The following is a 27,860-nucleotide window of genomic DNA, read 5'->3' on the forward strand; positions in this document are numbered from 1 at the left end:
ATCACTTCCAATTAGCCGATAATTCCAATTAAGCGGCTTCGAATTATCTGGAGCTGACCATAACAGAATATTTCGCACAACAGGCGCACAAAATGGCAGGGTGGCAAGCACAAAAGATTGTTATTACTGAAGGTGTCCGACCGCGATCTATGATCGATAAGCCCGATACAAAAGTATCAACGTTCGTACACTTAGCAACGTTGTCGTGCAGCGCATTCCAATCCCTGAGAGCTTGTGGAGGAAATGAGTGTTGAATGAATCGTTGTGGAATTTTTATGAAATAAGTGCCTGCTACGTTTCGCTCTAAAGCTTCCTGCATTCGAGTGTACATCAAGCAACTGGTTTTTGTCAATCCTAGACTCAGGAATCTATAGCTCGAGTGCTGATTGTGACGAAACCAGAATTGGAAAGAAGCTTTGTAGGAAAATCGTGCGCAATATCGGTACCGCTTAAAAGTAAACCCGGTGGCTTTTCGTTAAACATTTTCTAATTTTTCTCTGCATTTTTTAGTGTACAGAAGCCAACGTATTATTCCATATCCTGGAACTGAGGGAACTAATGATAAGTATGCTGCTAGTAGTAAGGGGAAAATTTGAGATATGGGTTTTGTTTCCTGCTTTATGAACGGCAACCGCATTTAGCGGTTTTCGAGATTTTAGGAAATACGCATGTAAGTATTTGCTTGCCCGCTCAGCGTATTTGCAAAGGAAAGTGTTAGGTATGTGGTCTGAACTGCTTGTTTTTAAATCAGAGGCGTGTAACAGGCACAGAATTTCCGCCTCACTTAAAGATGTGTCATCAAGCTTACTTCTAGTTAGCACTGGGAATAAATGGCGACATCGTGACGCGATCAACGGTAAAAACTAACTTTAAATCATTGTTAAACTGTTCTGCTTTAAGTAAAGCAGATTTGCTGTTCCTTAGCCCCATATACTGCGTATCTACCCAATGCTTGAGTGCTCGGGCAAACTGTATTTCCGAAGCGATAAGGACCTATTGGCGTAAAAAAAAAACAAAAAAAAAAAACGCCATATTCTGTTTTGTTTTTTCAACCTTTTCAGTCTCTTTTCCCTTCGTATTTTGCGATGCTTTTTGGAAGTGGTCGTGACATGAACCCCTGACAGTGAAACGAACCCGTTAGGCCCGACGGCAGTGCGTGAGTACGGCGCTCCAGATCACATTCTGCAGTGAGTCCTATTGTTGTGCTTGGACGAAACTCATACCTGCGAGGGGTAAACGACATCTCAGACCATTAAGCAGTTGCCTCCTCACGACTCCCCGGTTCATCGCACGCTCATGACCTCAATTCCGGTTTTCTACGCATTCGAGCCGCACAGTCGGCCGCGGTCGCACGCTAACAAAACAGCCGGGCCGCGTCCAAGGAGCCTTTTGCAGACTTGTGAGCGGTATTCCCTCGTCCCAAGAGCTCGCATCGAAAGCTCGTCGCCGCAAGCTCGCGACAACCGCGGCACTGCCTTCATTTCGGTTTCGTAAAGGCCGCCATTTTTCGCCGCTCAAGGGCAAGTCGCGCCACCTCTCGGACGTGGCCTTGGTGGGGAGACGCATCGCATGATCCGCGTGACGTAACCCCCCTCTTGTGTGGCTGCTCTCGGCCCGATCATTCAACTTGCGCCAGCAGCTCCTCATCTTGTTGGCACGGGGAGGGTGCTGCGTTGCTATGGTGCCTTAGACGAGGCCGGTTTCGCTAGTTGTCTCCGTTCTTATCTTGCCGAGTGCGCCAATCTTCGTCTCGCAGCGCCTGTGAGTACCTGTCAGTTCTTTGTCAGCGGCTCGATGTCTCTCTCCGCGCTCGCAGCGGCTGTCAGACGGCAAGATGTCAGTTGAACGGGCGCGCGCGCTTGTTGCGCGGCGTGCCTCGCGAGCAGCGAAAAAAGGGTTGAAAGGCGGCCAATCGGCAGCTCCTGCTTCAAGCCCTGTCGCGTTTCTCGCGGCAAGCAGTTGGTGTCAGTGGTATCGCTAAATGTCGTCTATTCTTATTCTCATCGTTGAACAGTACAAGAGAAATGAAACATTTTAAAGGGCCTTGCTAGCTCACTGCAGTCGATGCAGGATAGTGGGAAACCTTGTTGAGCATTTGGACGAGAAGCGGTGTTACCGGTTTGTTCGTGTCCGCGTGTTGATCGTTGCTAACCGAGCTGGAGATGACCGGCTAGAGTTGTCACGTGCGATTAGGTCTCCGTGAGTGTAAAGCGTGTTTTCTTTCCTGCTAAACTGCACGTGGGACCCCCACGAGCTTGGAATCTTCCATATTGAGCTTCGTGTGCTGTGGGGGTTGTCAAAGTGGCTAATTTAATTATTTCGTTTCTAACAATCCCAGGTTGAGCGCTTGCATACGGGTGCAACGAATATTTAGTAGTGAGCATTGCAGTGCAACGCAAATGTCGCAAGTTGTCGTGCGTGGCTTCAGTGAACCGCATGTGCTTGCCACAAAATATGGAAAAAAGGGTAGAATTTGTTATTTGTTTTGTTACTGTCTTTCGCAAGCCAAAACACATTTTGGAGCTAACAAACAACAGATTGTTAGTTTGATGCTGTAGCCATCGGGTCACTCCGTGTTGAGTCAAACGTCACCGAGGAGGAGGAGGATAAACATCTTTATTGAGGGAAAAGGTTGCGTGGACTCTTCAGGAGTCAAACGTCACCGAGCCAACCTTGTTTCTAGGTGTAAACTTCTGACATCCCTTGCAAGCACATATAGGTTTCAAATTCTTGTACCACGCTCGCATCATGTTTTACAAATGTTCAATTTAATTGACACGGCTGTTTGTCTCAAGGCCCATTCCGTATAATTGTAATTAAAATTTTTTGAGCCTTACTTATATTTACTTTACGTACTGTATTTTCTGTGCTGGCACCTCTTCCTCTCTTTTTTTTGCTTCAGTGCTCCAACACATAAATGCCATTGTTGGAGGAGTGTAGCTCGCACGTTAGCAAGAAGTGTGGCAGTGACAGAACATCACACATTATTTGAATTGGCACGTTGAGCAAAAATTTGTGGAAATTTAGATGCATGTCATGTAAACACGATTTTCAGTCCAGTTTATGATAGAAGTTGCCTTCACCTTGTTTTCAGGCGAATTTTTCTTATAATTTCTTGGAAGATCATTAAAGAAAACTTTTGTGTCGCACTAGAACACACGAATACCGCACTGCAAAAAAGAAGAGAAATCCCGCAAACAGCCTTTGATTGCTTCAAGGACTATCTTACGTAAGTTAGCATATCATTGAGTTTTTCATGAGGAGGCAATCTTGTTCTAGAAATGTCGTGCATTTTTTGCATAATGCTTTGCGATTCTGATGCCTGCTCATTGCTATTTCAGGTAACAAAATGCAGAGCACAATCACAGTCATGCTCCAGCTCAGGGCAAGCAAGAGCATCTGCACAGTAAATAGATTCCCCATAAACGTTCTGCTCTGCCGTGGGTTACTCACTTCAAGATCACAAGGGCAGATCGAGGCTGTCGCCACACAGGTAGGCCATTGTTCCTACTCACCACTATGCATTCTCATGAGCCATGAGTGTCTCTAAATTTACTACAAGTGCAGAATTCTAAGTTGCGTCCGTTTCAAGTCTTGGCGTAGTCCCTGTTGCCGGGCCTCTGACAAGCACAAACTCTAAGCCTTGCTCGTTTTGAGTCACAACGGTGTTGTCTGTCTTCTGTCAAGCAGAGCTTGCTCAAAGTGGCCACTTTGAAACGCACCAAACCCTGAATTCAACCCTTGGTGTTAAATAGATGCCCTTGTTGACTTCACATTGTTTAATTTTTTTGTCTACTAGCACTGCATTTTTTCTTAGCATGCAGTGTTTTTTGTAGTGTTGGTACATGTGTCAACAATGTTCACAAAAATTAATAATACCGCTTGCTTGTTTATTACGGAAACTATAATTGTTTTTACAAGTTTATAATCTATTATCAAGTGATGGTTTGTGTGAAGTTTCACCAAGTTTGTTTGCGATACGTGAAATTCTCCGTTGTCCGAGACGGAAGAAAAAAATCCCGTAGATGCAACGTTTCATGGTGTGAAATAGATTTTCCGGGAAACAGCATTTTGTTTTGACCACATTGTTTAAGTGCTGTTGTCAGTGTGAATATAAAAATATTGATGAAGCACACCACAGCATTTACGGTGGCGGCATCACTTTGTTGACGGCGGGGGGCAGAGATGGAGATGTAAAAGATCGTCTTCGAATGGCGGGGGCACTGTTGAGGAACATGCCAAAGCCCTCGGCCTTTCCTGCTTCCTGGAAAAATCACAACTGTTGTACAACCCCACAAGAAGAGGTCGAAAGCCTAAAGACACCCCACAAACTCACAGCACAATGCTACAAGTAGGTGAAACTCTAATTCCCAAAGGGGCAGAGAAGATACGTATCTTCAGCCTCCACCTCCAGGCCAACGGACACAATGGCAAGACCGCACAAGCCCTAGAGAAAGCCACCCACCAGGTCACGGGACTTCTTGCACAGATAGCCAACAAGCATAGGGGCATGAAGAAGAAGACACTGTAAAAACTCCTCTATGCCTTTGTAATTAGTAGAGTTATGTAAGTAGTACTATTTCTACATTATAAGCAGGTAGAGCAGCGCAAAATCAACAATCTCGTCAAAAGTGCGCAAAAGCAGGCTCTGCGAACCCCGATATGTGCCTCTAAGGAGAAATTTGAGGCACTGGGTGTACACAACACCTTCGAAGAGCTAATCGAGGCGCATTGCATTGTACACCTCGAACATTTGACCAAGACACCTGCAAAGCCTCGACCACCTGCGCATTAAGTGCTGTTGTCGCAAGCACTTTCGGAGAAAAGCACTCCATTCGAGCTGAAGTGCGCAAAGGAATCTACGTACCTCCCTCCCTAGGAACATACACCCAGTCTACAATGAAAAATGAAGAGAAATGAGAGCCCTAGCACTAGGGAAACAGCTCCGAGGAAAACCTCAAGTTGTCTGCACGGACACTACCTCCTACAAACCCGCCGTGGTGGCTCAGTGGCTATGGCATTGTGTGCTGGGCCTAAGGCGGCCGCTTTTCTGATGGAGGTGAAAAGCAAAAACACCCATGTGTTCGAGATTTCCGGGCACGTTAAAGATCCCCAGGTGGTCCAAATTAATCCGGAACCCTCCACTATGGCGTGCGTCGTAACCTTTGAAGTTTTGGCGCATTAAACCCCACAATCAATCAACTACTGTTTCGATTGACGACGGACCACGGGTGGGTGACACGGCAAGACTGCTGTTTATTGGCGCGTGCTCCTTTTTATACCGACCGGTCTGGCAGAGTTGCCAGACCACATAACGATACATCATCCCTCCTTAGGGTAAATGGCTCTAGTAAACCCAACTTAGAAATTGCAACAAGAAAAGCAAAAAAAAAAAACAGAAAAAAACAAAGAAACTACACAATTTGCTGAAAGTATTTTGTGTATGAAAGCTTCGTTGGCTGGCGCTTGATGCAAGTAGAGTTCCAAATCCGCGGTCCCGTGTCGTTGCTCGTCCCAGCTGTTCCGTCGTTTGCCTGGTCATCATCTTGCTCGGGTGCTTGGGCTTTCATCACACTCGGCCCCTGAACAGTAGTCAATGCCGGAGCATTGTCGTCTATTGGCTTCACCTCTGGATGGTCGGGCTCCGCTTGCTCTGTCCGAGTCTGGCTGGTGGATGGTGCGTGACAGAGGACACTCTTCTGCTGACTGGGGATGCCCTGCCGGAGCAACATCCCACGCATTGCCTTCGTACTCCTCGTCCATGTCTCGCAGCCTGAACGTTTCCTTTGTTTCAATAATGTGCTGCCTGTTTCTTCTTAGGCTGCGTCCATCTTCAGTCCTGAGCAAGTAAGAACGGGGACCAACTTGGTCCTGAATGGTGGCTTTGGCCGTCCACCCGAAGTCGTCTAGGTGTCGTCTAGGGCGCACAGTGTCTCCCTTGGCCAAGACTGGAAGTGAGGTGTAGCCCTTTGGCTTCTGTACATGCTTCTTTACTTCTGCCGAAGGTTGAACAGCGAAGTTCGGTAGACGTCCTCGTAGCTGCCTCCCCATTGCAGTTCAGGCTGGCTTTGGCCGTCCTCCAGAGGAGACAGACGATAATTCAGGAGAGCCACCCAGAATGGCTCCCTGGTGTGCTTAGTTTTCTTCAGGAGACGTTTGACGAACTGTACTCCTTTTTCTGCCAGACCATTCTCTATTGGGAACCTGGGACTAGAAATCACGTGTGAGAAGTCACACACCCGCACAAAGTTCCGAAACGCACCGGAGGTGAATTGCGGACCCCTGTCGGTGTGTACATCATTTCAAGTTTTTTTATGACGCTTTCACTCGACGTCTGCAATAGGAGCTCTACTTCCGGATAGTTTGGATATGCATCATACGCTACCATGTATGAGGTCCCAGAGTATTCGCACGGATGTATTCCAACTCTTTCCCAAGGAAAGTCTGGAGGAGGGCTTGGGATGACAGGCTCAGCAGGTTGACGATAAGCAAACTGGTTACACGTGCTGCACTACCCACTTAACTTGTTTCGATCTTTTTGTGCATGCCAGACCAGCAGTACATTAGCACCCGTGCCCTTGCTTTCGCTTTGTTGAGCCCGAGACGCCCCTCATGCAAGCATTCCAGCAACTGCTTGTGCAGTTGCCTTGGAATAACCACCTTGCACCCCTTCATTAGTATTCCATCAACACATGACAATTCGGATTTCACTGCTGCGAATGGACCCGTTATTTTGCCCTGTTCTAGGTTTGTTATGGCTTCCCATAGCTGTACGTGTTGTTGTGTCGCTGTCTGCAGCTTTTGTTCCATTTTTTCACTTGCGAGGCTTGCCAGGACTTGAGCAGAATGCATGCTAACGTCCTCATCCTCGTTTGGCCGACTATTGTTTTGAGATGGAATTCGGGGTAGTGCATCGGCTAGTAGCAGTATTTTCCAGGAACGAACTGCAAGGTAAGTTAAAAACGCATCAGTCGTAAGAAAAATCGTTGCAGCCGAGGAGACGTTTCACCGAGTTCCTTTTTGGCTATCACCAACAGAGGCTGATGATCAGTGATCAGTTTGTACTGCGGTCTTGGTGCCACTAATGAACTCTCCGAACTTTTCGCACCCGAACGTGATTCCGAGTGCCTCCTTTTCTATCTGTGCATATCTGCTTTCGGTCTCCGTAAGCACACGCGATGCATAAGCTACTGGCTGGCAGCCCTTATCATGAAGCTGCATCAGCGCAGCTCCTAGCGCATTCCTGGACGCATCAGTGCTAATCTTGATTTGCTTTTGCGGGTCAAAAACTACCAGGACGGGTGCTGACGTTAGCCAAGTGCGAATACTTTTCCATGCTGTGTCGTGAATGTTGCTCCACTCAAAACACGCACTTTCCCGCATTAAACTGCGCAGCGCCTCAGTTTTTTCGGACAAGCATGGAATGTACCTTCTGAAATAATTTACTGCTCCTAGCATTCTCTTCACTTCCTGCTTTGACGTTGGGGTTCGCATGTTGGCGATACATTGCACGAGTTGTTCGTCCAGCTCGATTTCTTCACTTGAGATCACGTCTCCAAGAAATTTGATTTCTTGCGAGCCAAATATACACTTCTCTGCATTAAGCATGAAACCAACTGAACGTATCGCTGTCAGTGCGGCCCTCAAGCGCTCGTGATGCTTTGCTTTTGTCCTTCCCCACACCAGCACATCGTCTATGTATACTCACACGCCAGGAGTCCTGTCCAGTGCTTCACTGATTTCTCTCTGAAATATTTCGGAAGCAGAACTCGGGCCAAATGGTAGTCTCGGGAATCTATATCGTCTGTACGGGGTACTGAACGTGCAAATTCTTGATGATGTGTTGTCCAACGGTATTTGATAGAACCCTCGATTTGCTTCAAGCTTGCAGAACCACCTGACCCCAGCTAACTGTGCCTCAGTGTCTTCCCTTATTGGACGCTCGTATCGTTCTCGTTTGATGTTTTTGTTCACGTGCCGCATATCCGTACAAATTCTTACTCCTCCTCCCTTCTGTTAAACAATGACCAGTGGACTCACCCACTCTGCTGGTTCCTCCATCTTCCCGATGATGCCCTCGGCCTCCATACGATCCAGTTCCTCGCGCAAAGGGGCCTGTCCCGTGTGTGGCACATGTCGTGCTGGCACTGCTACCGGCTTGGCTCCGTCTTTCATGGTGATCCTGTAAGGACGCTTCACACAGCCGAGTCCTTAGAACAACTCCGGAAATTCTGCCGTCACCTGCACTCCCAGACTTGACTGCCTTGAAATGGCGTGGGCGCGTCTGACGAGGCCAAAACACTTGCAGGTTGAAAGTCCCAACAACGCTTGCTTGCCTGTCTTGACTACGAAGAAGGTGACCTGCTGCTCCATGTTGCCCAGAAGTAGTGGCAATGACACTGTGCCAAAATGCTCAGTGACGTTTCCTTTGTAGCTTGTGAGCGCTGTCTTGATTGGACGAACTTTTGCAGCCAGTTATAGCTTTGTGAAAAGAGAGGGAGGCAGCAAGTTCGCTTGCACACCAGTGTCAACCTTGAATGCCACAGCTACTGTGCCTATTACTGCATTAATTGTCCAGTCACGACCCGCCGTGCTGGCTACACCACTGATTTGCACAGCCAGAATTTGGAAGTCATGCATAGAGTCTTTGCCGTCTTCGCATGCTCAAGGTCCACTTCATTCACTTTCTTTGCTCTGCGGCAAACGGCAAAATGGTTATGCTTACCGCAGCTTGTGCATGCCTTTTTCCATGCTGGACACTTCCTGGTGAGTGGAATCTGTTGCAATAGCTGCATTGCTGGGGGGACGTTTTCTGAGCTTCGCTTCAAGCGCGTTTCTCTACGACGCAGGCCTTTGCTGTTTGTTCGTTGTCCCAAACTTGGTTTGGGTTGGCTGCAAGCTCAGCTGCTTTGCAAAAGTCGATAACCTTGGAGAAGCTAAAATCTTTTTCCCTTAGAAGGCAGGATCTGAGCTTCTTATCTTTCGTCTTACAAACGAGTTGGTCACGCACCATTGAATCTCTCGGGTCTCCAAAGTTGTACGTCTGCGCCGCTATATGCACGTCTCTCAGCAATTGTTCAAATGTTTCATCTGGCTGCTGCAGGCGGGAGCGGAAAACATACCTTTCGTATGTTTCATTACGCTGAGGCATGCAGTGCTCTTTGAACTTTCCAACGATGACGTCGCAGTTCTTTTGTTCTTCTGGAGCGAGCTGAAATGTTTTGTACACGTCAGTGGCCTCCTGGCCCGCGACATGCAGGAATACAGCAGCTTTTTCCGCACTGGTCTTGCTGTCCTTGCCCACCGCCTTGAAGTAGAGTTGGATGCACTGCTTAAACTCCTTCCAATTTTTGGCTGCGTTATCCGAGAGGACAAGTCGGTTGGAGGTGGAAGCGTTTCCATCTTGGCTTTGTCCGGGCGAAACTGGACGACGAGTACACTGCGCACACGCCGCTTATTTGTGTCGAGCCACTTCTGACACCATGTTTCGATTGACGACAGACCATGGGTGGGTGACAGCAAGACTGCTGTTTATCGGCGCGTGCTCCTTTTTATACCGACCGGTCTGGCCAGAGTTGCCAGACCACCTAATGATATAACTACCTCCTGCAAGCAATGCAAGGCTATCATCTCAGTTGTCACTGACCAGGCAAGAAAGGGTCTCACCACCTACTGTACCTGAAAACGACACCTCGAAAAAGATGAAGAACTGCCCGTAGCATTAGCCCTAGCCCCAACCCAAGCGAGGAAAATTATCAGCGACTCTCAGCCCACAATCAGCAACTTCACAATGAGGACAACCTCCAGCATGGCACTACAAGTCCTTGCCCATCAAGACAAGAATCAAGACACCAGAACAACTTTAATATGGACACGCGCACACGTGGCACTGGAGGGAAGCAAATGGCCCAACGAGGCTGCTCACTTACTGAGAGCCCGCTGTACACCCTACCGACAGCACCAAGGATGGCCTCTGCACCTACTGTGATGTGCTCGATAAATACAGGGGCAAAAGATGGAAATACCCTGCAGCCAACCGCTCGTGGATTAAAAAACTAGAAGTAGCGTGGTGACGTCTCCAGACTTATACATACACAAACCCACTCCTCTAAAAGCACTTCTGCCCAGATATTCGTGACGGTAAATGCAAACACTGCCCCCAGCTTGCAAGTTTGGCACACATGCTCTGGGGATGGCCTGCTAGACAAGGAACAGACTTCAGCAACCCAAAAGGAACATTTATTATCAACAGCAAAGAGCAGTGGGTGACCGTGCTGCTTAGTGAGGACCCTGACGTCCAACAGTGGGCTGTCCATAGAGAGAGAATAAGCTTTATTCCGAAAAATATCGGTGGTCACGCATCTTGAAAGAGATGCTGGTCGTTAGGTCGTGTTGATGGCTGACAGCATGAACTGATCAGCGTCCAGAGGGCCAAAGGCGCCGCTGGGAGCCAAGCCATCCTGGCTGTCTTCTGAAATACACTGGCCCTAACTAGGCCTTTACTATAGACACAATGAAGTTACTTCCTCCTTACTATATGGACTGAATTCGTGAGAAGAGGTTATACATGAACAGGTGTGTACTTTCGGCAGCAGGGAAAGACTTAATTTAATTGAGGCGGGGAGCTAGCACATTATGGCCTCTTTGGTTTTGTGGCTCAACAGGACTTTGTGTCCTTCCAGTTAGTGCTGTTGCTATCAGGACAAGAAAGAGCGTCTGCACAGTAAACACCAAGTAATACCATAACATATGAGCATTGTAACAAATTTTTTGTTGCACATGCAACCTGCAAGCTATGATAGACCTCTGTATAAGATTCGAGAAGGAAAGAACCAATTTACAGTCTTTTATGCAGTCTTTTATGCTGTTTTTATGCTTTCTCACTTGGTTCAGTGCACTTAGTGTACTAGTGTAGCTAGTGTAACTAAGTAGCATAATGTAAAAAGTGTAACTAGTGTAATTAGTGTATAGTGTACTAGTGTGACTTAGTGTACTAGTAGCATTTTGCAGTTTTCATTGCTGTATTTTTGTACGCTGTCATTTGCTAAGGTAATATCTTACATAATTAACATGGAGGTTTTTTAAAGTGCAGACATTTTGGTAGAATAGTGCTGTTGACATACCCAGCAACCTCCCATCACATTGTCAATATCGGCTAGGAAGTAGTGCTGTGATTGCCACGGAAGCAATGGACAGTAGGGGAATAGACAGCGAGCTTGTGATCACTAAACTCTGCGCATGAGGTGTGTACGTGAAAGTCCACAGAACTATTGTGAATGCATTCTGCTAACACACTGAAATTTGCAGCGTCTAAGTGTAATTAATTGTTCCTCAGGGTGAAATTTTTTTTTCCTCTCCTGAAGCATTAGCTGAAGTTGCTCATCTTTGGCAGTTTTGGCTGCTGTTACTGTTCATGTTTCTGGCATTACGTTTTGCTTAGACCTACTGTTGGCCGAAGGAATACTTCAGAATGCTGTTACAGAAGGCCTGGCTGGAAATATCGCGGTGTGTTTGCGCCTGACTTCTCTGCTCTGCTTTCCCGGCCCATGGGGCAATTGGACAGGTTCTGGAGCCGAGTGCGGCTGCGTTGAAGAAGCAGCCCGCCCCAGTGGAGCCCCCCGAATGGTCGTACACAGAGCGCTTTGTCAAGGTGCACACGTGCTCGCAGCTGTACCAGGAGTGGAGGAAATGGAAGCCTGGCTACCACAACGCACCCGCCGAAGGTACGAAACCCAAGCTATTCAGGGCTGAAACTGCTGCAGTGGGGATGTTGGAGACGTTTGTCAAAAGGGTGGCGCACACACTGGTTGTACAACAGAACTAGAATAACGGGACTGTGTAGGTTTATTCCTCCGGTTTATTTCTGCTACAGCAGCCTTGTATGCTCTGGTAGGTTTGAGGTGCAGTTGGGAAAACTATTTCGGGGCCCGGCCAGAACCTTGTCTTTTTTCTCCTTCATACAGGGTGAAAATTGCAATCAGTGCTGGCTTTTTGCTTATAAAAAAACATTGATAGTCAGTCTAATGCACCGTCACAGGTCGGTGGTGGGGCCCATGGCTGCTGCCACTTGACATGTGTTGATGACAAATTTACCTTTGGAACAATCATTAGAGTTGAATCTGGTTAACTCAAGTGCATCGATGAGGACCAAAAATTTCTCCGCAAGAAACATATCTCGAAATAACAGAACCTCAGTTAATGAAGTTTGCACTGTGTGTTAGACGGCACAGTTGGACTGAGCAAACACGTGAGGGACAAGTTCTGGAACATTTGTTTATGCTGATTATGAATGGAAGTAATCAGTGATACATACCTGCGCAGTTGTTCAGCCGTGATTCAACAAATGTCGCTGGGTTGCGACGGGTATCCGGATCCTCGGTATGAGAATTCAGGGTGACGGACAAAATATTGAAACTGTTAAAGCTTTAGAAAAAAGCATCCATCAAACTGCTAGACTGATTTCCAGGATAGCAAGCAGACATCAGGGAATGAAGGAGGCCAATTTGATCAGACTAATACAAGCGTCTATCCTGAGTCGCATAGCGTATGTAGCACCTTTCTTGAAACGAAAAGCGGACGAAAAAAACAAAATTAACACTATACGTGGTATTCACTCAAAAGTTCAGCTGTCAATTTCTTCGCTTGGCCACTGTGGAAACGGCCACGGACGTGGCCGAAGCGGCACATAACGTGGCGTGGCTTGTGCCACTGCTCCTGCATGCCACAAAAAAAAAAAAAAAACACTGGCGTGCATTGTTTGCTTCGTTTCAACCCGATTCTCAACGGTGGTGTCAACAGATAGGTTATTTATCGCACTCACATTGGAGTCGAGGGTGGGGTAGAGTTAGGAACGTCCAACGCGCATCATGTGCTTAGCACGGGCAAGTACCGCCATCCCGCGGAGCCCGACGTAACCACTGACGACGCACTCACATGGTTGCCTGCATGCGTGCCTCACCAGTGAATGCAGCCTATACCGTAAAATTCCGAGCCAGCACTCCCTGCAGGCAAGTCGAGATCACTGGCAAATAAAAGGAGAGGACGCTGTCCCGGAACGGCACTAAAATTAAAGATGGTGGCAACAACGATCAGGCAGTGCACCTCTGCACTTACGGATGTTGAAACTACCCCCCAACAGAAAAAAAGCAAAAACACGGAATGCACATGTACCTAATATTTTGCCAAAGAATGTTAGTAATCACTCTCAAAACTATCAAAAGACTCCTCTGAGTCAGTCCAAAAAAAAGTTTGCAGTATTCCACTTAAAGCCTACCCCGATCTCATGGTGCCCTGGTTCTCACATCGGCCAGTCCACCATGCTGGTCGCCTTCCTCCGAGTCATCTAGTGCGTTGCCTATGCCACAGCCCCTGAAAGACCATACCACAGTATCCTCGGATACAGCGGCTCATGCCTCGGAAACAAAATCAAGCACATGCTGCCGGCAAAAGAAACTGACACCGGCAAAAGAAAAACGAGAAATGGCGCATAGAGATCGGGCTATCGGGCTGCTAACCACAGTTAGTTGGATTGGATTACAGACTGGCTGTGGCAAGCCACGAGCTTCTAAAAGTCGCCACTTTGGTGACAAATCGCCAAACCTGGCAATTTTACTGCCAGCCACCTGAGCAACATGAGTTCACCCATTGCTGGGAGCATGGTTGGTGGCGTGATATGTTCGAAGTATACGGTGTGTTTGTGTAACGACTGGTGAGGTGTTTACACACATTTAAATGCACATACTGTTGACAGAACCCTGGCATTAGTTTGAGAAATACATAAGTTCGAATGGAGCATACTCAAATCAGTGAGATTCGACTATACTGGTAGAGCACCTCGCCTGACTTGTTTTAATTTCTTTATGGAGTTACGCATTGCAAATGCAAGTGGCTTTTGTGGATAATGGAGGCTTGCGAGGTTGCTAGAATAAAGAAATACAAACAGTAAAGGGGGTAGTAGAGCTGTTGAGAACATTTGAAGCCTTGGGACGAGTCCACTGATCCTCATACTTGCACAGCCACTGGGACAAGTTAGTAACTTGCACTTGTTTGTCTAATCAGGTCTGTAGGAGTATTGTGTACCACCTCGGTGTTGTGCACCTCATTGTGTACCACCTCACCCCGGTGTTGTGCACCACCCACAATGTGGCCGCTGCAGGGGTGGAGGTGGAGCTGGGCTACATGCACACGGGCCTGGACAAGCCTGCGGCCCAACGAGAGGGCCGGCCCACAGTGCTGCTGCTGCACGGGGCGCCTGGCAGCTACCGGGACTTCACCCAGCTCGTGCCTTTCCTGGACCAGCAGGGCGCCACTGTCATCTCCCCCCGGTGGCCTGGTGAGCGGGGGAACGCTTCCACCATGCAATGGCGCGTGTCGGACACGTTCTTGTGCTCGCGCGAATTGTTAACATGAAATTCCGCTCTGCAAAGTGGAGAGGGGGAAATGGTAGGCCAAGAAGTGTGAGGGAAAGTGGCAAGGAGGCAAGGAGTCCACGAGCAAGTGTTGGGAGTGCGCGCCTTCATGGAAAAAAAAAACGCTTCCAGTGGTTGGAATCAAACCTGGGTCCCTCGCGTTATTCAACCGGCGTCTATCTGATAGCGCTAGCATTGTTTTCGGGGTGCACAGCGTTTCATTTAGGTTCATAGCACGGGCGTTGGCTTTAGGACCTTGGCGTCGGACTTTGGCAGTTTGGATTTTGGAGGGTAAATTGTGGACTTTGATTTAACTTGGTGTGCATGGAGAAAGCTTCTCTTCTTAGCCATCTTTCTGTTAAGAAGACCTAAGAAAAGCCAAGTTAAAGCTGGTGAAGACCACCGGCTCCACTGTTTTCTCAGTCTTCGCATGTCAATTGCAAATATTGCTGAATTTTCTTGCCTGTGTTCTTCGTTAGGGAGAGTGACTCTATTCAAAGGGCTCCGATCTGAACATTTGTTGGGTAAACTTGTTTATTTTTTATTGGGAGAAGAATGCCAGAAGACAGAGCTTATTGGCTTCCCTGTGAGCTCTGACAAAGCATCTATTTGTAACAGGAGGACAGAGGTTTCTGTTGTTTGTTTAGAATTACAAAAATTTTCATTGGGGACTTGGGGGGGGTTGCAAGACGCTCACTAAGTTGAAATGCCGTGGTTTTCTGGAGGCTGTGTTTGATATTTCCAAATGTTGGCTGAACCGAAGCACCCAAAATATGTGTCGGGATTTGTCAAAGCGATGAAGGATTTATAAGATTGGTGATTCACAGACCTCAAGGGTTCAGCAGAAGTGTTTCTAAGGTCTGCAATGTCCCATTGGGCTGTGAAAACTCCCTTTTCTGTTTGCTTTTATCGAAATTCCCTTCTGATGGGGAAAAAAAGTCATGTGCGTATATAGTTCGTCTTCATGCCACGCCAACGTGCCAAAGCTGTGTGGAAAAAGAAGTGCATATCACTTTCAAAGGAAATGTGCATAATCAGTATTTTTGTGTAAGGAGGAATTCACCATAAAACGAGGCTTGATTGTACCTATTTGAAGTTCTGAAGACCAGGTGAGATAACGTTTCTTCGTTTTTTTTTTTTTTTTTTCCCACTGTATTGAGCCCAAATTGTTGTATGTAACCACAAAAAAAAGTGCGTTCTAAAATTTTATGTTGGTTTGATTTAGGTGACTTGTGTATTTATTAGGCTCATATTTGTTTTGTGTTTTTTTGCTGGGTAGAGGCTTCTTTGTTCCAGTAACATCGAAACGATTCACGCAGACCTTGTATGGGTCTGAAGTCATGCTGGTGCCGTTTTCTCTCTGGGGATAGTCCCTAAGCCCTTCCTCGTTATTTTTTCAACAGACCTGCGCCTCAGCTACCAGACTGGAACTTTCTGGCATTCAGCGGAAGAGAAGACGCAGCTGCTGATTGACTTCCTCAAAGCCATCAGGATCAGCAAGTAACTTGTTATCCTCAATTATGTTCCTTCAGGCTTATTACTTTACTGCAGACTTATGTTCCCTCAGAAACATTCTGTTTTCCCACCCACTCTCAAAAAACAACCCTACGGCCCGCGATGTATAGCACACAATATCACACTCGGTCAATTCAATTAAGTGTGATATTGTGTGCTATACATCGCGGGCCGTAGGGTTGTTTTTTGAGAGTGGGTGGGAAAACAGAATTGATTTCACAGCGCATGTTTATCACAGCATGTTGTGATTTGAAATACCGTACTCTTTGTTTCAGAGTCACTTTTAACACCAAGCCTAACATCGCAGGCATTCATTACAACTACTCATGCCCTCTGTTCCGCGGCAATGCAGTGCGTGCCGCAACTTTTGACGTGTTGATCGTTTTTTTTCCAAGGCTAGTGAGACTGCTGTCAAACACAGCATAACTAAGCGTGTAAACATTGCAAATCAGCCTAAGTTCATTTCGCAAATGCCATTACAAACACACACACACACTGTGCTTCTTTCCAGAGACGGGCCACGTAGTCATGCGGACCACGAATCGTTAAGTGACTTCTGCCTTTCGAGTTACCCAACTTTCCGTAATTCGGCTCATGATCTCAGGCATTTCTATCGCGATAACGTCTGTGTTAGCAGATAAAATGACTGAACAGAAACTCGGCCAGCGAAAATGAACTTGGAACACGACCTACGCTGTACGCACGACCGCCATGTTGCGTTGCCGTAGCAACACCCAATCAGGAAGGCCGTTACAGCACACCCCGACTGGACGGCCTATTGCGCTCTAGAATCTATTGCTGGCGTTGTTTCACCTTTTTTTCTTTTTCTGCTGTTTGGGCATTTGTGAGCTAACGATGATAAAAAGATGACTACGTCGATCTAACGATATCGAAATGGCCACGCCCAGTGGTGCAGTTGTGGATATGCAGCACTTCTAAGATCGCCGTTTTTCCTCCACTTTGGCAAATATTTTGTCACCGTGGCTGAAAAAAGCATTTTTTAATGTCACTTCACGACGGTTTTCAGCGGAATAACTTCGCATACGCACAGAATACAAAGCAACATAAAAGCCAGATATGTGGCCTTCACAAACACGGATGTTCTGGTTGTCTTTCTGAAGTTGAAATCCAAGCGAGTTAAGTGCTGAAAAGAGTGGTTTCTGCATTATAAATTACCCCCGCAGGGGCACCTTGTTCGTTCAAGGTGACGGTAGTGGCGACACCGCGGACCTCGAGCCCATGTGGGTTGGACCCACCCACGCTTTAGGCTGTGCGTGGCTTAGCCGTGTCCAGGGAAAAGGGGATCCTGGTGGCTGAGCCGACACCGAGGTTGTTGTGGACCTTAGGGCCCCTTGGTGGAGGCAACACGCCACTTTGGCCCTCGCTTCTTGTAGACGGCACCCCCGGACTGACCCGGCCGAGGGGGAATCAGCCAGTCGCCCTTTCCTGTCCCCCTCTCCACTCTTTCGCTTTCCTGTCTTCTTTCTCCATCTTTCCTGTCCTCTATTTTTTTCTGCTTTCCGATCTCCTCTTCCAGGCGGCAAGGGTTAACCCTGTGTGAATGGCCACCCTAGGTTTCTTTATGCAGGGTTATAGTGGCCACGTATGGCTAACGCAAGTTTGCGTTCCCGTGTTGGGCTCCGAGGTGGGTGGCCAGCATGGCTGCTGAATGTTTATTTGCTAGTTTATGGCTACGACAAAACCTCCTCATGATCGGGCTCGGAAACGAGTTCGCACCGCAGTAAGCTACCCTGTATCAAGGGTCCCATTCCAACTAAAAGAACAAAGCTTTCCAAGATTTCTTGTTATCGAATCGACCGACAGCCAGTGCCCCCTACGAAAGGCCTCGCCATTCGTAGTCGCTAAAGAACTGGAAGCTGTCCTCGGCGGTAAATGCAAAGCTACAAAGATGTCCTCTGGAGGTATCCTCATTGAATGCGAAAACAAAGCCCAGGCTGATGCAGTGTTTGCAATGCAAAGGTTAGCAAACCTAACTATAAAAGTATCGGCTCACCGAAGCCTAAACTCGTGCCAAGGAGTGATTTCAGATCCTGACCTCGCAGACCTCACGGAGGATGAAATCTTAGAGGGCCTGCAAGAGGAAAATGTTACTGCTGTCAGGCGTATCATGATCCGACGTAACGACATTGACATCCCCACTAATCACCTTGTATTGACTTTCAACTCCACCAAGCTTCCTGAATCCCTGAAACTTGGCTATGTAGTCCACCGAGTCCGTCCATACATCCCAAACCCACGCCGGTGCTTTAAGTGCCAGAGGTTTGGTCACACACTGCAGAGCTGTCGGGGCAAAGAGACGTGCGCCAAGTGCGCGAGTACTGATCATCACGCGAACTCCTGCGCAGCGCAGGAAGTAAAGTGTGTCAATTGTGCAGGGCCACACCCTGCGTACTCACGAAAATGCCAGAAATTCCAAAATGAAAAAGAAATAATGGCTATCAAGGTAAAAGAAGGTCTGTCAATTCAAGAAGCGCGAAGACGCTTCTCGTTTGTGCAAAAAGGCACTTTCGCCGAGGTGGTGCGCCGGGGGGCCGGGCCGCCTCGGGCATCGGTAGGGACGCAGTTTAGCTCTGCTGACCTGGCCCTTGCCCAGTCTCCCCCCGTGCAGCAGCCAGCACAGCCACAGCCGACTGCACGCGCTCCGGCCCCCGAGGCTGTGCAACCACCGGCCCTCTCTGCTCCGGCTGAGGAGGCCATGGACGTTGTTCCCTCCACCTCGTCCCTTTCAGGGCCCCAAAGGGGCACTGGAAGACACTCTACATCTCTCCTACCCGTGCCTTCTAAAGGTACTGGGAAGAATGCATCCAAGATCCCTGCAAGGAGTGAACCTCCTGCAAGGAAACCACCTGACAAAAAGTAAAAAAAAAAAAAAAAAGTTATTGTACCTCATTCAAAAAACTAAAATGCCGGTTCCCTTCATACACTGGAACTGTAGAGGTTTAATTCATAACATTGATGATATACATAAGTTGATAGACGAATATGAGCCCCAAGTGGTGGCGTTGCAGGAGACAAATTTAACAAAAAAACATGATAAAATTCTCCGCAGTTATCACCTCCTCAGAAAGGACAGAGAAGAGAGCACCCGTGCTTCAGGGGGTGTGGCTTTGGTTGTGGCACAGGGCACAATTCTAAAGTCAATACAACTTGACACTACACTGGAGGCCGTTGCAGCACAAGTTTATGTCAACAAACTGATCACTGTTGTTTCACTTTGTCTGCCACCATCTGAAAATGTGTCATTACAGGAACTTAATGACCTTGTTGAGCAACTGCCTGCACCATTTGTTATTATGGGGGACTTTAATGCCCATCACTGCCTATGGGGAGGTGACAAAATCGACAGTCGGGGAAAACAAATCGAACAATGGTTGATGAATAACAGCCTCTTTGTGTTCAATAATGGAGACAAGACATATTTTTCTGCGGGTACGGGAAACTTTTCTGCGCTAGACCTTTGTGTTGGGTCGCCAGAGCTCGAGATGGACTTTGAGTGGAGTGTAGTGAACGATCCACACGGAAGTGACCACTTTCCCGCCTTGTTGCGAGACGTGCAGCCACTTCCAGCCCTCAAAAACTGTCCACCCCGATGGAGGCTCGAGAGAGCAGACTGGGGAAAGTTTAAGGATCTGGTCAGTTTTGAGGGATTTGACATGAGCAGTATGTCCATAGACGAAGCAAACGCCTACATTTGCGAGGAACTTGTCAAAGCTGCTAAAGTAGCCGTCCCACAATCATCTGGCCGAATCCCTAAGCGGCCAAAGCCGTGGTGGAATGATGCTTGTCGCGAAGCCCGGAAAAAGCAAAACAAGGCCTGGGGTGTGTTCAGACGGTACCCTACCATGGACAACTGCCTGAGCTTTAAGGCTGCCCGAGCTGCTGCCAGAAAAATCAGAAAAGAAGCAAAAAGAAACTCGTGGCAAAACTTTGTAAGCACAATAAACACTACCACTCCCGCAAAAAAAGTCTGGGACCATGTACGCAAAGTCAAAGGCATCTACAGTTTACGGTACCACTTTTTTCTACCGACGGTGGGAATGATTTGTTGCAAACGCAAGCGGATGTTTTAGGTGCCCACTTTTCAGATGTTTCTAGCGGTAAAAATTACACACAAGAGTTCATGAGACATAAGGCTAGTGCTGAAAAGCTCAGGATTAAAAATACTAGCAACAACACTGAAGACTATAACCAAGAATTTACATTGTACGAACTTAAAAGAGCACTAGCTCAGTGCAAGGCTACTTCTGTTGGCCCTGACCTTATTCACTACGCCTTTCTACAACACCTAAATGATAGCTGCTTAGAAGTGCTTCTGAAGTTCTTTAATGAAATCTGGAAAACGGGTAGGCTGCCCAAAGCATGGAAAAAGGCTGTCGTAATTCCGTTACTGAAAGATGGCAAGCCACCCGACTGTCCATCAAGCTACCGACCCATAACGTTGACCAGTTGTCTGTGCAAGACATTTGAGCGGATAGTCAATTTTAGATTGGTCTTTGTTCTCGAACGTTCAGGTTACTTAGATAGGTTTCAATGTGGTTTTCGGCAGTTTCGGTCTACAACTGACCACCTTGTTCGGCTTGAAACAATGATACGAGATGCTTTCGTTAACAACCAGTTTTGCCTTGCTGTCTTTTTTGATATGGCTAAGGCTTATGATACCACTTGGCGGTATGGAATTCTGCAGGATATGGCAGCAATGGGAATCAGAGGGCGAATGTTTTCATGTGTACAAGATTTTCTTCAAGAACGAACCTTTACTGTGAGACTGGGCAATGCAGTATCCCGTTCTTTCAGCCAGGAAAATGGAGTACCTCAGGGCAGTGTGCTAAGTGTGACACTCTTCGCCATTAAAATAAATTCCTTGGTAAAGGTTATTCCTCGACCGGTTATGTACTCCCTTTACGTCGATGACCTGCAGATTGCCCTTTCGTCATGTAACCAATCAGTCTGTGAAAGACAAATCCAGACTACAGTCAATCGGTTGCAACGATGGGCAGATGAAAACGGTTTTCGCTTTTCTCCTGAGAAGTGTGCATGTGTGTGTTTCACGCGGAAACGAGGTATTCATGCCAAACCTACAATAAAAATCAGGGATATGCTCGTTCCAGTACACAGTGAGCACAAATTCTTGGGCATCATTTATGACTCCAAATTAACGTTTGGGGCTCACATAAAGACACTCAAAATGACCTGCATGAGGACACTTAACATATTGAAAATTTTGTCGCACAAGTCATGGGGGGCCGACCGTGCATGTTTGCTCCGAATTTACGGCTCACTTGTACGGTCTCGTCTTGATTATGGCTGTATTGTTTATGGGTCAGCTCGCCAATCTGTTCTCACCTCACTCAATCCAGTGCACAACTTGGGCCTCAGACTTGCATCAGGTGCATATCGTACCTCCCCTGTTGATAGTCTTTACGTTGAGTGCAATGAGTGGCCTCTGCAGTACCGTCGAGCGTACCTAAGTGGAGTATATGCAGCCAAAATAGCATGCATAAATGACCATCCTTGTGCCAGAGAATTGTTTGAAACTAAGTACAAGAAGCTCTATGAGAACAAACCAAGAGTGGTCCGCCCTCTTGCCCTCCGTTTGGAGGAGCACATGACTCTGTACTCTTTCAAGATATGCCCGACAACTCTTCTGAGTTTCTCGGACGCTTTAGCCCCTTGGGACTATAGTGCTGTCAAATGTGACCTCTCGCTGTTAAAATACGACAAGAAAGCTTTTCCACACCAGCTTTTGCGCCAAGAATTTCTTGCACTTAAGGATAAATACAGTAGCTATTGCCACTACTTTACTGATGGTTCAAAAACTGCTGGTCACACCGGTTATGCTTTTGTAAACTCGTCGGCAGTTACTGTAGCTGAGAGGATAGTTGATGAGGGCAGTGTCTTCACTGCAGAGGTTTTTGGTATAACCTCAGCTATTGAAGACGTAATAGCAAATGGACTACAAAAAGTGGCAATTTTTACAGATTCCTTAAGCGCCATACGTGCTTTGACCTCCCTTGTCCCTTCAAAGAATGCGGCTGTAGGTATGCTAAAAAATCGACTGTGCTGCCTCACATCGGCAGGGGTTAGTGTCGTCTTATGTTGGGTACCAAGCCACATCGGCATTCCAGAAAATGAAACTGTCGATAGAGCAGCATACCATACTAAGCATTGTGCAATAACGAAATCCAAGGTTCTTTACCAGGACCTTCGGAACACCATACGAAAGTCCATTACAATGTACTGGCAAACTGAATGGGACAGACAGACTGAAAATAAGTTACACCTAGTGAAGCCATACCTATCTGAATGGAAAAGTTGCAGACACAGAAATCGTTTTTATGAGGTTATTTTATGCCGACTGCGAATAGGTCACACTGTGCTCACACACGGCTTCCTGGTCCAGAAAGAACAGAAACCCATGTGTGACCACTGTGGAGAACCTCTTACTGTACTTCATGTTTTAATAAGCTGCCCACACCTTGAAGCAGCACGCATCAGACATTTCAAAGCATTATACACCTTTTGCATCCCTTTACACCCTGCGCTTTTACTTAGTGATGAACCGTTGGTGGATTTTAGTAACGTTTTCCAATTTTTTGAGGACGCCGGCCTTCTACACCGGTTTTAGATATGTGCTTCTTTGAGTCCTTTTAAAATGTTTTTAATCCTCACAACACCCTGAATAACATCGTTTAATCGTCGCTTAACTATTCTACCCTGCGTCTGGCGCATTATAACCGAAAGGTTGCTGTGCCAAAAAAACCACAACTTACTTACATTATAAATTACGACACCAGTCGAGATACCGCCGAGCCCTTGGCTCTTCAAGCATCTCAGATCTCCGAAACTTTTCCCTGATATGTGCCGACAAGCCGCCTTTCCCCCAACGCGGCAGTGGTTGCATAGGGCTGGGTTCTCCTTTTTGCGCAGGGTGGACATGCTGGTGGCCCACAGCAGTGCCATCTACCCGACCCTGAACGTGATGACCAGGCCGGGCATGCCCCAGGTGAATTCGGTCGCTCTGCTGGCACCTGCAGGGCACCAGCTGGTCAGGTGAGGAGGCATCGCCCCTTTTCCTCACCGTCAAGTGCCCTGTACAGTCCTTGTCAAAATTTTATAGGCCAAGCCAAAAGTGCGCAGGCCGCAAAAATTTCAGTGTACAAGCTTACATCCCAAGCGAGGCTGAAACGTTTTATGCTGAAAAGCTAGAAACGCACCTTTCTTTCTTACTGTCCTACAATATTTTTCTTACAATTTAAGGTAAACCTTATTTGTTGTATTCTTTGCGAACGAGAAGGCTTAGGATTGGCCTAGAGAATTTTGACAAGAGGTGTACATGTCCTCACTCATTGCCTCAGTTCTGTGGAAAGAGTGTAGGTGTTGAGCTGCAATCGTGCAAAGGGGCATCCCGGGAATTTCATTCTGGGATACCTTTTAGAGGTGAAGCCCCTTAGGGGCTGAAACTGTTGGCAACTCATTTCGTCGTCGTTATCGTCGTCTCATGTAGTCACGGTACTAAAACACCGGGAACTCGTTTATGCCTCGCGCTAGAATGTAACGCATGCTAAAAAAACACTGGGACACTCGTTTATTCCTCGCGCTAGAGAGCTTCGTGCTTCAAAGACAAGAGACTTTTAAAGCAAGGCTGTATACCTCTACCCCCCAATGGCTTCATCTCTGTTGGCAAAAAGGCCAAGGCATTACGAATACACTTATACACTGCGTGCTTCGCCCCTCACCAGGTTTTACGTCAGCGGAGATGGCCGGGATTTTTTTATAGCAGTGCACATGATGGGCAAGTAATAGAAGTTATGAAGAAGCCTACAAGCATGTGCAGTGCTGCCGAGCCTACTTCCGCTAGCTGTGCAAAATTTCGTACTGATGACAATTTTCATCCACACGGCTCCTTGGGGCTAATGAACCATGCCTCACTGTTGTGGGTTGTCTGTAGCCTTGCTTGGTATACTCACGCATTAATAACAGTCCATGCCGAGCTGCAATCTGTTTGGTGCCCAAAATCCTTCGTATTTCATACCCAATGCTTCACAAAACGATGACTGTGAAATTAACTGAGGTATAAGCTTTCGGCGTGTTGGTAAATCCTTGGAACAGCACGAAAGAGACAGACAAGATGTCTCTTTTGTGCCATAAAGATTTTGGTTGCTACCCTGACCTCTGAAAATGCTCCATAATCCACCAAAGTAAAAACCGAGTGAGCGCTTTTTCTGGGCGGTCGAACCATTTCTTCATGGTGTATTTTATTTCTTTTCGATCTCAAAACTCAAGCAGGTATGTGTTTTTAATTCAAATAACACTGCAAATGTTACTTATGTAGCGATGTTTTGTCTCAAACTCGCAGGAAGTCTTCTTTTTGCCCAATACTGACAAGTATGAAATTTACCACTGGATTTCTAGATTTAGTAGTATGGAAATGCTTTGCCTGTTTAAACATCTTGTTCAAGAATTCTAAGTTTTGTCCTGGTGGCAGAATTGAGGGCACAGGCAGACAGACAGATAGGCAGCCCAAAATTTTCACGTTTGAGTGGCCCAAGACTTCCTAAACTGGAAGATTAGGCAATTTTTTACCTCTCTAAAGGGAAAACACATGCAAGGCAACGACGCACAAGAAGGTAACAAACAGTATCAGTGCTGTGTCTGTCTGTTACCTTCTTGTATGTGGTCGTTTTGCGCTGGTTTTCGCTTTATTCAAGAAAGAATATATCGTATTTTCCGGTGTATAAGTCGTGGTTCTTTTCTGAAATTTTCGGTGGTGCGTCTTATTCACCGGTACGACTTATGTATTGAATAAATCCGGTTCGCGGCAGCCGCGCATGCACACCACTACGTGCCCATCCGAAGCCCACCGCTACGGCATTTCTCGTAGCCCATAAGTCGCTTCAGGACGTTAAAGGGGTCCTGAAATGCCTTCCGCCGATGCATGGATGTACATGTAACCAAGTAAAGCAATGTATTAGCAATCTCCTCCTGCAAGAATTTTGTTAAAGCGATGAGTATTAGCTGAGAAATCGTAAATCAAAAACCGCGAATTATCGTCGCGCCGTATTTCCTCCTCCTTTCAACTGTTTCTTCGCTGTTGGCCTCCCCTCCCATGATGCTCCGCTCCTCAGCGGTGACGTACTTCCGCTATTGCGCTCCCACAGACTGCCGTCTGCTACGGGCCAGCTCTTTCGGCTTTTTCATCTCTGTAGACACCATGGACACAGGCTGGAAAAGCGAACGAATGACCTGGCCGCATGTGTGCGGCCTGGCCTCGCCCTTTCGCGGTGTACGTAGCTGTAGTTGGTATCGGCGGCGAACTCGCAGCCGCGTGGGGAGAATCGTGCGCTCGTTCCCTTTGGTGCACCGCGCACTGTTTATCCAAAAAGCGCGGTCTCAGATGTGGCCCCGCTGGTGCCGGGTGTTATTTTGCGGTGGTTGTAATTCCTACTACCGGCGGCATGTGAAAAAAGACATTTTCAACCGACACAGAACCCGTGCACAAAACGCGCCGAATCGGATCGCTTTATCAGCGGCGATGAACGTGAAGGCGAAGAGCAAACCAACGCTGCACTCGATCAGCGAGAACCCGTGTTCTGACAAGCTGCACCCATGTGTTGCATTCAACACTGACGGGAAAGCGTTTGTTTGCACTTGTTTGGATAGTCGTAAAATGTCCAAACACTCCGGCACTCCGCTAGCAGATCAGCCAGCGAGGCATTTCGGAAAACATTTGACAGATGGCGCCGTATGCATTAGTGTGTCGCTACGCCAAACTGATGAGACGCTCTACTAAAACTCCCATCGCGGTGTCACGTAGCGGGACGCAAAAATTTAGCGTTTAGCGTATGCAAAGGCCACAAACGCTGTACTAAAACTCTATTAGCAGCAAAATAGCGTGCGTATGTGAAACCGCTTGCGTTTACAAAGCTGCACGCCGAGCGCGTACGTTTCAAACCTAGTGACATCGTTTAAATACACTGGCAAGCACAGTGTAACGTAGTCAGATATCAACCGTATGCTCAGGCGACAAGCAAGAGCTTGTTTTATGTGGGGCGGAGATTGCGCATAAAGGCCCGTTCGCACTTGCGACGAAAGAGAGTGAGAGCGGCAGGAATTCCGTCGCTTTGTCGCGCGACGATCGTTTTTGTCGAATGGTCGGGACAAATTTTGGTTGCGCGACAGAATTCCCGTCGCTTTCGCTCGCTTTCGTCGCAAGCGGGAATGGAAAGTTCTGCCGCTGCCGTCTGCTACGCAGCTCGGAGGTAACCGCGCGATCTGCTCGGGCCGGATGAACGCGCACACTCCCGCACGGCAGCGCCCCAAGCGGCAGACGGCCGCGTACATCGCTCCCGGCGCCCGCCTGGAGCCCGCCCTCGGCACACTAGCCAGTATATTTCAGGCACTATAATGGAGGAAAGATTTTTTGCTTCCGATGAACCTAGTTCTTTGCCCCTGTGTTTTTAAATACGTGAAGTGGTTAACACGTCGTCCTCACGCAGCTCTGTATCGTCGTAGCATCGCTGATTGTCGAAACGAAGCTTGCAGCTAAGCCAATGCAGCGACCGAAGCTGTGTGTGTGTGTGTGCATCGCCTCCTGTGTGTTGTGGACGCGTTCGTTTGGCGATGAAATGCGACATTGTACTTCTGCGGGTGGATAGTGCTTCCCATGGTCTGGATTATCTTTCTCGAACGACGTACCACTCAACCTCGCATGGGGTATGTGCAGTGTGCCTGGCTAAAAGCCTTCTCGCTTGCGCGCCAGAGTTGTGACTTGCTGCTCGTCCCCGCAAACCGGGTGTGAGGTGAGTGCCGAATTTACGACGGGCAGGAGGAGGCAACTCATCGTCTGTCAGTCGCGGTTCAGACTTGCAACGCATGTTGTGACGTTGCGTTCGTTCGAAACGCATCTCTGGATTGTTTTGAAGTTGAATAAAATGTACGCGTCAAACCCGGGCATTCGGCTCAGGGCGTTCTCTGCGATTGCACCAAAGAAGTGCCACGGGACTTTCTTTATGGCACGTACTCACGTAAGATAAAATCCACGTCGTGTTATGGCCGTGTTGCATTCAATACAAACGGTTAAGCGTTTGTTTACTCTTGTTTCGTTTGTCGTAAAATGTCAAAGCACTCCGGCACTCCGCTGGCAGATCAGCCGGCGAGCCGACGCTGAGCAGACGACTCATCTCTTTGCCGGAAGTGCGTGAAAAAGCCGCCCAATAGCAGGATGTCTAGCTCATGACGAACATCTGGGAATCGATGATGTAGACATGTGAAGATGGCGGCGTCCAAAAACACGAAGGAAAGGGTGAGAAAAAAGCGACAAACTTTGCAACAAAAGTGTGAGCTTTCCGCTGCGCGTAAAAGAGTAATACTTGGCACAGGTGACGTTGGCGACCCAATCTAGCGATTGCGCTAGTTCATTTAGTGTGCTCAAAATGCCTTTCAGGGCCCCTTTAAACCTAAGAATTTGCAGCTTTTTTTAGTCAAAAACAATGATACATAATGGCCTGCGACAACCGCGCGTCACTTTCGGCTACGCGCAGGAACTACAGTTCAGAATAAATTCAGAGTAACATCAAACTGGGTTGCAAAAACAAAAACAAAATGCAGCTTATAAATTATTACAGAGAGTTACTCTGAAGGAGGTAAACATGCTGCTAATTTTTAAAATGACAGCTTGCTGATAAGTTTCGATTTTGGGTGGGCCGCTTCCGTTCGCGTCACTTCCGTCCGCCATGACACCTTTATGCGCTGATTTACGACAGCACAGACGCGCGATGTTCGGAGAGGTGGCCAAATGGGTCTCCGACTCTTGGGACTCCGTTTCTACAAAAACAGTTGTAGCCGGGTTGATAAAGGCCGGAGTCATCTGGTCCGCGAGTGGTGACGATGTTGGCGAAGAAGACAGTGGTTAGTCAG

General features: G+C 47.6%; 1 protein-coding gene across 9 annotated transcripts in view; it reads left to right on the forward strand.

Annotated features, from left to right (window-relative positions):
- Nucleotides 1-1,064: 1,064 nt before the first annotated feature.
- LOC144174763 (uncharacterized) overlaps nucleotides 1,065-27,860 on the forward strand; it is a 50,480-nt gene continuing 23,684 nt past the window's right edge. The window contains exons 1-6 of one of the 9 annotated variants that reach the window (XM_077703625.1): nucleotides 1,065-1,187; nucleotides 3,342-3,493; nucleotides 11,564-11,723; nucleotides 14,156-14,332; nucleotides 15,812-15,908; nucleotides 22,872-22,994. In XM_077703625.1, coding sequence (XP_077559751.1) covers nucleotides 3,350-3,493; nucleotides 11,564-11,723; nucleotides 14,156-14,332; nucleotides 15,812-15,908; nucleotides 22,872-22,994 — 701 coding nt within the window. In that variant the 5' untranslated portion in view covers nucleotides 1,065-1,187; nucleotides 3,342-3,349. Of the gene's footprint in view, nucleotides 1,188-1,581; nucleotides 1,762-1,792; nucleotides 1,972-1,992; nucleotides 2,200-2,261; nucleotides 2,467-2,750; nucleotides 3,230-3,341; nucleotides 3,494-11,563; nucleotides 11,724-14,155; nucleotides 14,333-15,811; nucleotides 15,909-22,871; nucleotides 22,995-27,860 lie in introns of those variants that run through there. The other 8 variants (XM_077703629.1, XM_077703623.1, XM_077703628.1 and 5 more) reach the window with 8 other exon arrangements.

The sequence above is a fragment of the Haemaphysalis longicornis genome, unplaced genomic scaffold (assembly GCF_048455015.1).
Source record: "Haemaphysalis longicornis isolate Haplotype H1 unplaced genomic scaffold, Haemaphysalis longicornis Haplotype H1 scaffold_3, whole genome shotgun sequence".
Classification (NCBI taxonomy): domain Eukaryota; kingdom Metazoa; phylum Arthropoda; class Arachnida; order Ixodida; family Ixodidae; genus Haemaphysalis; species Haemaphysalis longicornis.